The 11017-nt window shown below is 39.6% G+C and overlaps 1 protein-coding gene and 1 long non-coding RNA gene across 3 annotated transcripts; both read left to right on the top strand.

Moving 5' to 3' along the window:
* Positions 1–254: 254 nt before the first annotated feature.
* On the top strand, positions 255–6053 carry dhdds (dehydrodolichyl diphosphate synthase). Of its 2 annotated transcripts, XM_084026586.1 has the most exons (9): positions 255–279; positions 440–667; positions 1500–1616; positions 1706–1848; positions 2929–3045; positions 3172–3273; positions 3381–3495; positions 4424–4531; positions 5249–6053. In XM_084026586.1, the coding sequence occupies exons 2-9, from the start codon at positions 605–607 to the stop codon at positions 5489–5491; spliced, it is 1008 nt and encodes a 335-aa protein (XP_083882712.1). In that variant the 5' UTR covers positions 255–279; positions 440–604; the 3' UTR covers positions 5492–6053. The 2 variants fall into 2 exon arrangements, with proteins under 2 accessions (XP_083882712.1, XP_083882711.1); XM_084026585.1 differs by having other exon boundaries at positions 261–667.
* Positions 6054–7131: 1078 nt separating this feature from the next.
* On the top strand, positions 7132–10359 carry LOC311024154. Its single transcript, XR_014598278.1, has 6 exons — positions 7132–7309; positions 8423–8440; positions 8557–8589; positions 8900–8947; positions 9165–9221; positions 9689–10359. It is a non-coding gene; the product is annotated as an uncharacterized lncRNA (long non-coding RNA).
* The last annotated feature ends 658 nt before the right edge of the window (positions 10360–11017 follow it).

The following is an 11017-nucleotide window of genomic DNA, read 5'->3' as shown; positions in this document are numbered from 1 at the left end:
GCTGAAACTGGGAAACGTGTATTATTACTTGAAAAATGACTTCAATGTAACTGATAATAATATAAGCGGCTCGTATGCATTGTGATTTATTTATTTATTTATTTTTTTCTGATATTACGTTTGTACTTTAAGTTAACTTGTAATGTATAGACTATTATACTTTATGGACGTCCAATTCATCCACATATTTTGAAAATCTACGACCGTCTGACAGGAAGTCGTCACCGCGTCGCCACGTCACTTCACTCCAATGCGGAAGAAGTCGTCATCGTAAAAGCTGTGAGTTGGAAGCTCGCTGAGATGTGATCAAATAATACATATATCGTGATTTTGTGAGAAGAAGAACGCGCGGTTGAAGAGTTTGAATGAATGAAGCTGTTTCCGGTTGTATCGTGTTGTTTACTGGACGTCACGTGACTCGGGTTGTGCTTTTTCCCAGCGGCGAGCCTGGCTGTTAACGGATAAATCGTTTACAAGGTGTTTCCTTGAATGAAACGTTAACGAGGCGTCCAGATAATATACACGGTTACCTGCCCTCAGCTATAAGGAGGCCGCTCCGTCCTGAAACCTCTCATCGCCCGTTCCAGACCCGTTAAACCCGAACATGTCTTGGATAAGGGAAGGGGAATTAAACCTGCTTGAAAAGATTTCGGCCAATATCTTGAAGGTAAGCCCACATGTGGATATTCTCATGTAACTCTCTATATGTACAAACGATGAATACATGTTTAAATACAGAGGCCCATTCAACAACACGAACCGCAGAACCAGAGAAGACTCTTCTAACAAACGACCGATTCACTGCAGAGTAGAAAACAAGATGCTTAACTAATGTCTAAGCAGAACCACTGTTTTCTCAATCTGTACAGCTTTTCTTTATTCATGTTGCGTTCTGCTGTTTTCTGATATTAATTCTTGTTTTGCATTAAAACTAATGTTCAGAAAGTCTTTGATAGCTCCTGAACAGTATTGGTGAGGTTGTTTTTATAAGATCCTCAGTTATTTAGTTGTTAATATTGATGCTCAGCTCTCTGTGACTTGAATGTGATGGTTATACATGAGTTAAAATACTACTTTGCTATCGGCTCCACTTGAAAGCTGCAAGTATTATTTCCAACAACCGTTAATCTGCTGTTCAGATTCTCATCTAATCGGTTAATAATTTGGTCCATAATATGCCAGAGAATATTGCAAAATGCTCATAGCGTTGTCATCTTTAAATTGCTTTTTTTGTTGCTTTCTACTGCATCTCACACTCTTCATTAGCCAATAGGAGCTGCTCCTACATCAGTTGTTGATGAAGACCATGAAATGCAGTTGAAAGCACAGAAAAAAGCTTGCAAGTTGTCCTTGCCTTAAGATTGATTTGTTTGTTTGTTATTCCCAGGTTATGAATGGAACTTAAAGACACATTTATGAAGCTGGAACCAGCGAATATATTTGCCATATTTGATCATTTCATACAGCTGTGCTCCCCTAACTCTGCATTGTGTCTCCAGGCTGGACCCATGCCCAAACACGTGGCCTTCATTATGGATGGGAACCGCCGCTTTGCACGTAAGAAAAACATGGAGCGCCAGGAAGGGCATATGCAGGGCTTCAACAAGTTGGCAGAGGTGAAGTCTCCTCACACACACACGTCACCTCGGCCTGAAATAGGTTGCTCGTTTGTGTGTGTGTAACCCGTTTGTTCCTTCCACGGCAGACGTTACGTTGGTGTAAGCATCTGAACATCCAAGAGGTCACGGTGTACGCCTTCAGTATCGAGAACTTCAAGCGTGCTAAGAACGAGGTGGATGGGCTGATGGAGCTGGCCCGGCTGAAGTTTGAAAAGCTGTTGGAGGAACGGTGAGTTTCAAGTTCGGGATTCAAGAGAGCTTTGCTGTTGCTTGTGGGACGAGTCACCGTTCATGCATCATATGATTCACCGTTTCCTCAAAGGAAAGCCGAGAGGAACTGAATGCTGTGACTGTAGTTGAAGTAATTTAGGTGTCATAACGAGACTGAAATTCACTGTTGCATTTAAAATCCCGGACTGAGGAAATATTAGATTTTTTTATGTTGTTGTTGGTGCACTCTGCCTTTAGCTCAGCTGGGATCGGCTCCAGAGTCTGATGGCCAAGAGGCTGACTTAGAAATAGTGTACAATATCAGTTATTTCCATTTGCTATTTGGGCTGGTACTGACTTATTCCCTGCAATACACCACAGATCTAGTTTGCCGATTTAGCCTCTAATTATACCGTAACCATATTCCTAAATGCAATCATATTCCTCTTTTAATCCAATCAATTACTGCCACGATGAAAGTTTAGGTGCGTTAATCCTCACTTCCACTGATGACCATTAGATGTTGGCCCAAGAAAAACCTTGGATCAAATCTCATCTTGGATGTTTTTCTGCATCATGGAATCTGCAAATGCTTTCCAAAAGTCATTGTGTCATCAATGTTTGTCTCAATGTTGGAAATGCTATTTAGTTTTTTAAAGCATAATTGCTTGAATAACAGGAGTGACCTGTCACACTGCTTTGGTGGTTGCCACTTGTTCGCCCGCCTCACCTCTAAATGACATTATTCCCAGAGCAGTGACGCTGCAACATATCATATAGTTGTGACACATTGGTTTTCTTGATTATTCAACTCTTCCACATTTTCAATCCATGTGTCAAGTTGTCTTGCAACCTTGGTTCATCACTACCATGCTGCTGCCCCCCCGATGTCTTATGGTGGGTGGCGGTTAGTGCAAACACGCTTCACACAGGAGAATCGACCGCTTCAAGGGCACTCACTGAAGACTCCCTTGAATTCCTACGTGTAGGCATCTTGTGTGTCTCTGGTCTGCTTGTTCTTCCTGTTCATCTTCATGCTTTTCTTGATTTATTTTGTTCTTCTCCCTCACACACCTCCCTCGTCTCTCTCCTTCTGCAGGGACAATCTGGAGAAGCATGGTGTGTGTATCCGGGTGCTGGGCGACTTGAACATGCTGCCACTCGACCTACAGAAGCTCATTGCCAAAGCTGTGGTCACAACCAAGGAGCACAATAAGTATGTTTTGTTGATTTGTAGCTCTGCTTCTACGACCCTCATCGTTATAGTGACTCACCACACATATGGCATGAACAGATTTTATACAGCGTATTATAAATGACCATAGACATGCTGGTTTTGCAGATGTTTCCTGAATGTGTGCTTCGCCTACACTTCGAGATATGAAATCACCAACGCAGTCAGAGAGATGGCTTGGGGGGTGGAGCAGGGCTTGATCAAAGCAAGGTAACGGTGGAAAGGTTGATCTTGTTTCCTGCCAACATCCACGATGTGACACAGAAGATAAAAAGATAAAAAGCTGGCGAGTTCTAACAAGCTTTGTTTGTGCTCAGTGATGTTTCAGAGCCGTTGCTAAGTAAGTGTTTGTACAGCAATAATTCTCCCAATCCTGATCTGCTCATCCGCACATCTGGAGAGGTGCGACTCAGTGACTTCCTTCTTTGGCAGGTGAGGATGAGACGGACTGATGGTTGTTATCATTATTAACCTTAAAACACACTCAAGTACCGTTGGAGATATTAGAGAAATATCCACTTTTGGTTGAGTGTTGGTTATCATTGCACATTAATCAGACGTAGCAGCTTCGACCCTGGTTCGACTTGTATTTCAGGTTTAACCTTCAGGCATTACTTTAACGAGGGCTTTCAGTTTAGTGCAAAACATATCTGAAAGAGCTGAAATATCAGCCTTTTCATCAAAGCAGACATGATGTTACATCCATGCAGACTTGGTGGGGATATTCAGCATTAGAGATGTTGGGTAGTCACATCCTGTGTCTGTCATCGCCTTCATCTGTAACCGTGGATGTTGGCATCGCACTGGTTTCCTCAACAAGAAGCCAATCGCATTTCCATGGTATTTGTGTTGACTGCAGAGCTATTTCAGGCATCTGACCTGAAAGCCCATTCAAAATACTTCCAGACAAACCAGAAGTGCTAAAATGTGAACTCATTTCCAGGTTTTAGGACTCATTTCTGCAGCGTTCTTTGTGGCGGCCATCAAATATGAGACTTTTAATAAAGTGTTATTCTGTAAGTCCAGGTGGTTTGAACGTCGTATCCAGGCCAGCTGTGGCAGACTCATTTGCCTTATCTCATTAAGACTATAACCAAATGCAGGAAATTATTTGCATTTCTCTTTGATATCAACCGTACCACGTTTGCATCAAATAAAAGCCTTTTTACAGTTTTATATTAGTTTTTTTTTATTTTATAAATTCATATACATCATCATCTATATTATTCACCAAATTAGTATCAATCTATGACAGACAGGTTAAATTATTTAATGTCATAGTCAACTACTTCACAGCTTCTCCGCTGAGACTTATATTGATTGATTATATATTGATTTTCTGGTGTCTTCCCCTCTGCAGACCTCCCACTCCTGTCTCGTCTTTCAGTCGGTTCTGTGGCCGGAGTACTCCTTCTGGAACCTGTGTGAAGCCATCCTCCAATATCAATTAAATCACAAGTCCATTCAGGTGAGGCCTTACTGGGTTTGTTTACCGTCACCGATATGGGATCGGCACTGGAGAGACGGAGTACCGGGAGGTTATAAGAAGGTCTCATAATACGACGGCCTGGCAGAGAATCTAGCTTTGGAGAGGGTCACACACAGATATCCTGATAGTTTCTTTTTAATCCGCGTAGGTGAGAATCTGTGTGTGACTTCCCCGAGCAGCTTTACTGTCTTTGCCGTATGCCAACATATAAACAAAGCACATTATTTTCTTTTCCATCAGCTCGCTCTTAAAACCTCAACCATACTCCTGATTGGTATTTAAGCTACTGGTCATTATTACAATGATAGCTACACAAATCTGTGTGGCTGCTTGGTTTATCGTGAGAAACACAATGGAGAATAATGAATTAATTTATTTATATTATTGAAATAAATTCAATTGATATTTGCGAGATCCAAGTATAAGTTATGACTCATCAATCTCAACAAATGCAAAACATTGTAAGATGTTTATATTACACCACAGAATGTCAATCTGTCAGTTATTCTGGCAAAATGTGATTTAAAATAAAAAAATAAATGTTTTATAGACGAGGTACATATCTTTAGTGAGAATGAGTTAGTAAAAGGATTTGCGTTGCCTGCCATCTGTCACAGAACGTGTAGTGTTTGCCGTATTGCGTTTTCAACTACATTGTTGTGGCCAAAACAAACAGGTTTGTGTGTTTGTGTTCAGAAAGCCAGAGACCTCCATCGAGACCACCAGGCCTTACAGCAGCTCGAGGCGGATCACGCCTGCGTGGCAGAGCATCTGCAGCGTCATGGGAACGGGAAGCCTGCCGACGCCCAGAGGAGGCAGGAGGCCGTCCAACACTACACCACCTGCAGGGAAGAACGGATCCAGGACTTCCTCGATGCACTGAAGCACAAGAGAGACTCTTTCATTCAGGACTTATGGGGCGACGCCGTCCCGGCCTAGGACGGATCCGAGGAGCACGCCGCATGTTGAAGGGAGGATGAATCCTCTTCCCAAAAAGGGCTTCTGCAGGAAAAGAGTGAACAATAACTGTTACTGATTTGTACAAAACGAGAGGGTAATTTTACCCCTATGGGGCTGTAAAATAATTGATATATATGATTGAAGATTAAAAAAATTAAATAAGTCTAATATGTGGAAATGTCTGGTCAAGATGTAGTTGTGTGAATTGTCTGTCAGATGCATGCCATTGACTGGACGGTCAGATTATGAGTGAAAGCCTGTGTTTTGGTTCCCAAAGAAGCCGTACAGATTATTATGAGTCGGTACAGTTTTGCTTTTTTGTTGTGGCCTAATGAACGTCTTGTTGTTGATGACATAACTAGATTCTGACCAGCTTTCTAACACAATAAAGAGATTACTGTATGTCAGATGTGATTACATGAAGTACAAGTTAATTTTACCAGTGTTGGATGAGTATTGGATCTCTCCACTCATTAACATGGTGTGTATATACAGTTTACATTTAGAAATGCATTGCATATATTAAATCGATATGATTGTATACAGTTGTTATTTTGTTCAAAGCAAATATTCAGCTCGTAGTTGTAATGAAGTACGTGTAACGATGGGGAAACTATGACTTTTTCAGTTTTACCTCCTGTCTGTCTAAATATATCACCTTATTACAATTAGCTATTGTAATGCCCTTTCATAAGGAATATTAATATTAACAAAAGTAATTTATCTTTTCAGAGAGTAACTGATGTCACTTTTATACGACGAGAGAAGATGTTTTGAGAGTTTACTTAAGCAAAAGTAGCAATATAGGAATACTACGTTGCAAGTAAAAGAACAAAAGTATAGCAGCAAAATGTACTTGTACGACAAGTCAGGGGGGAAATGAGATGGGTCCCATTTAGAGTATTTTATTTATCATATATATTGATTGGAATATTAATAATGCATTGACATATTTACTGTTCACCTGTTTTACATGAAAAATGTGATTTGAAACTAGTATATATTGTGATACATGGGAGTATGTATACATTGTGGCATTGTGACTTTTACTTAAGTAAAAGAACTTCTGCCACCACTGAAGCACATGCTGTGAAACAGAGGTGGGAAGTAATGAAGTACAAATACTTCATCACTGTAGTAGAATTCTCAGGTATCTGTACTTTTATTTGAGTATTCATTTTGCTGACAACTTTTTTTATTGTTTTACTAATTTTAAAACAAATATATGTACTTGCTACTCCTTACATTTTAAAAACAGACGTGTTACTTTAGTTTAATGCATTTAGAGGAATTGTCTTATTTGTTTAAAAAACAGCCTGTTGAAATGTCTTTCACAGTAATGTACTTTTATGTTATACTTTAAGTACATTTCACTTTTACTTGAGTCAAGAAGTTGAATCAGTACAAGTATCTGTACTTCTACTGGAGTGTAGTAGCAGACAAAAGTAGTAGACGTCTACTTTTGACGTCATCATATCTAATCAGAAACGTTCGACACAGCGCCCCCCGCGGCACTGATCGGTATTTTCTTGGCTGGCTCCTGCCTCTTTAACAAAGGGGTGGCGCCTGGAAGCACATGACCCGTCACCGTCCAATGACAGACATCGAAACAAAAAACTGGTTCCAACCGGTCTCGTTCTTATATTTCAGCATATAAACTACAAAAACATTCGTTTGCGTTATACATTCGCCATTTTACACAGCGACTGGTCAGTTGTTGTGTGTTAAATCTCCGAGAGAGGAAAAAAACGTTTCTGCTTTTTAAGTTCACTTCCGATCAACATGGGCAAACGGAAGGTAAGCTGATTTTATTTTTATTTTTTATTTAACTCGGTGCACACGGTTCGCGTTAACGTGAAAGTTAGTGGTCGGGCTTGCGTTTTTATCTAACGTTATCCGCATCAGAAGCACGTCATCATCCCCACCGAACGGCGCAGACATGGCGGACCGTCAGGAGGAGAGAGCGGGGCGGCATCCTCCCGCTCGCCGAGAAACGGAAAGTTTGGACGGAAGCTAGCGACGTAAAAGAATGTACGCTAATCGGCGGAACACGACCGTGAACGTAGCCGGCGATGTCGTTTCCCTCCTGCGTGTTCGAGTGCGGCCGTGGACGTTGCGCTATCTGTCATTGCGCTGTTCGGCGGCGGGTTGTGGGGGAGGGGCGCAGCTCCACGGGCTAACAGCGTTACAGGCGGGGAGCTGTCAGGTCGACGGGATGGCGAACCCGTGATCTTTTAAAACATAACGAATGTGAGCCGTTATTCAGCCATCACATAAGTTCAAGCACAACTTGCACATCCGAGGAAGGAGTTTAGGGGAGGGGGCGTTTATTTATTTATTTGTACACTGCAAAAGGAAAAGTCAAGCCTTGGCTCGTGTTTTTCCTTTTTTCCTTTGAATACGATCGACATATTTTAATGTATAAAGGTCGGCTGGCTTTACTACTACATCACACGAGTAAAATATCAGTAAATAAACAAAATACATGTGATTATTTTTTTTCCCTCTCCCGCTCGATTTTGTAAATTTTGCGCATAACGATAATAAAAGAATACATTTTAAATAAAAGATAATTGTTGGCTGTGTTGGTAATCTCTGCAGGCGTTCGTCCCGCGGATTATTAAAGTAGTACTTATCAGTTTCCCCCCCAACAGCTGTGTGTCGGCGCGCATTGACACAAAACAAAGGAAGCTGTCAGGGCGCCAAGGCGTTGTCATGGTGACGGACAGCTCAATTTTGAATTCAAATATGCGCGGGAAGTCCTTTTGTCGCGTCCAAAATGTGTTTTTTTGTTGTTGTTGTTTTTGTTTGATACTTGGTGATTTCATGACGACGCTGTTGCTATGAGTTGTCATGCATATGTGGTATTCAAACATTTTAATATTGTATTTTTCTATCTTTGTCTTTCAGATAGTTGCCAGCTCTACGGTTTGTATAATTACTTGTTTGTTTATATTGTATACATTATTGTAAGAGTATTGCACAAGGTTTTAGTAGATTGATTACAAAGATTTTTTGTGTAAAAAAATATTTTCTTTCAACAGGAAAAGAGATTCTCCAAGCGGCTTGCTGCTTTGGTAAGTTGCTCAGAAACTCAATAAATCATTAAAAAATAACAGACTCTTTATTATCAGATTATTTTTCATCCAGAAGTTGGGTTACACCTAACAGCAGTCCTTAAACTTGACATTTAAACAATCGGTAAACCCTCAACCCTAAACATGCCACACTTAATATCAATTTGTCAAAATATAATTTCTTCTTCTGTGGTCCTTTTTGTAATTACAATACTAAACCGAGGGATGAATTTGAAATGATAACATGCTCAGTTTCACTTCTGCATGATCTACTGTTGCATACAATTTGAAATGTCTTCTTGTGTTGCAGAACCCTCCTCGAGCTGCAGTGGAGGCGAAGAAGAAGCCGGCTACAAAAGTATGAAACCGATAAAACCGTCTCACAAGAACGTGTCTGTGTGTCGCATGTGAAACTGATTCACAGCCTTCGCTTCCTCGGAGAGAAATGAAGTGTGCGGGGGGGCATCATTTAGATTTCTTTTGAAACGCTTGTTTTTTTTCCTTCTTTGATCTGAAACATGTGATAGCTGGAGAGCTCTAATCTGTTCACTCATCAATCGTCTTGTCGTTTGCAGAAGGCACTCAAAGCGAAGAAGACCAAACTAGCTGAAAATGGGAACCCCAAGGCTGAGGTTGGTTTGTTTGTATAATAAAGACCTTTTCACATCTTTTTTTTATGTTTTTTTTATTAAAAAATAATAATATAATATAATTTAGATTATTATTGTTCACTAATAATAATTATACTAATTAAGGTGAGCAAATTAACAGAACACACTGTTTGTAATCTATGTATGAGGGAGAGACAACATGATTTTTATCAAAAGTATGTCAACCTATTCCAAGATTGTCCAAGAACAAATGTTATGAATGCGATGAGCTTCCAATATTAGTTTCTTCTACCACAAAACATGCAGCTTCAACTCGTTTTCTTATTTCACTTTAATTTGAGAACGCAAATGACTTATTCAAGCTTGTGAAGTACTAATCTGGGGGATTTTACACTTATTTCCCTAAGAGGTGTAGATGAATGCATGGACGAGATAGTGAATAATAAAGTTGGAGTGTATACCAATGCTTTCTTGTGTTCTGTCTGCAGGAGCCCAAGGCCGAAGCCACTGAAGCCAAATGAATAACAGTCAATGTGCTCACTCTGTGTACTTGGTGATTGTACAGTTTTAAATTAGTATTTTTTACCAAGTTTTATATTACAAATGTCATTTATATGTTTGTTTTGGGCTTTCACTTGATGTAACAAAAGTTTGTGGTCACACTCGTATCCATTTTATATCCATATTAAAATAATGGCCGTCCATATCTTTGTAGATGTGACATCTTTTTTGTTTGTCGAATCCTGGCTTTTTGTTTTGTTTTTTTTATTTTGTATTTTTAAACTGCTGAGTAATAGATATTTTTCCAACAAGTTGGAATTTGGATCTAATTATAAACATAAGGCAGCTAAAGCACATTGTTAACAATTTGAGGGTGAGTAAGAATTTTGCCTTTTATATTCTTGTATTTTAATGTTAAACTAATAAATTGCTTACCAAATGTTTTGAAACACTGTACGTCAATGTGAGTTCAAGTCAGTGAAAATACCAGAGAAGAATCCTGCTATTAGTTCAAAAAGATTGATACACCCCCAAAAAAAACACATGTATGATGTGAACCAGGTCGTCTGATGAGTCTCTTTAAGTTATCTCCTGACTGATACTTGTCTGACTTAAATGGTTGATCTAAATGTTCTTGAATAAAAATTGTCAAAATGTCCTCTTGGCGTTTCTTTTGTGACGTGAGACCGTCGTTGATGAAAACCGTCCAGGTGTCCCTCCAGGAATGTGCATTATGTTAAACAGGGATTTTAGGCTCATTAATCTTATCTAGGTGTCTTTATCTTCAGGATAATTAAGTATTTATTTTCGACCTGCGGATTTGTTGATGTATTTAGACAATATGGTTTGTCTTTAGTGTGAAAAGTCCAGAGTTTCTTGGATATAATGTGAAATATTTAAGAGAATAAAAGCAAAACGACAATTAAAAACTCCTGAAGCATTTGAAGAATCTTTGTTAAGACTACGTTTATGGGGGATTAGGCAGCAAGCTTTTCTATTATTTTTCCATTTTATTGTTGCATCAGTTGTATAGGTGCTGTTGGGTGCTTTATCTCTGGTTAAACTATGACGAGTCCTGAACTTCGATGTGAAACAAAATTAAAATGTGCAAATAAAATAATCAGTATTTGAGTTAAAATAACTTTCTCCGTGTCACCAGTAGAGGGCAGTGTCTGATCACTGCACACTGATGATGAGATACTTTCCTCCAGCTGGTGTCTCTCTCCTTTAACTTTTTTTCCCAGCCAATGAAAGTCGGTCAAATATGACGCGTTTTGTTTTGAAACCTGCTGCTGCTGTTTTACAGCTGCACACTG

The sequence above is a fragment of the Eutrigla gurnardus genome, assembly GCF_963514095.1.
Source record: "Eutrigla gurnardus genome assembly, chromosome: 14".
Classification (NCBI taxonomy): domain Eukaryota; kingdom Metazoa; phylum Chordata; class Actinopteri; order Perciformes; family Triglidae; genus Eutrigla; species Eutrigla gurnardus.
Note: the sequence above shows the minus strand (reverse complement) of the source record. Positions and strands in the feature narration are given on the sequence as shown.

What these genes read in the sequence shown, in the direction of transcription:
- dhdds (XM_084026586.1), top strand. Translation starts at nt 605, where the DNA reads ATGTCTTGGATAAGGGAAGGGGAATTAAACCTGCTTGAAAAGATTTCG. An exon ending in TTTCGGCCAATATCTTGAAG is followed by an intron (nt 668 to 1,499) that starts GTAAGCCCACAT and finishes TTGTGTCTCCAG; the next exon opens with GCTGGACCCATGCCCAAACA. An exon ending in TAAATCACAAGTCCATTCAG is followed by an intron (nt 4,532 to 5,248) that starts GTGAGGCCTTAC and finishes GTTTGTGTTCAG; the next exon opens with AAAGCCAGAGACCTCCATCG.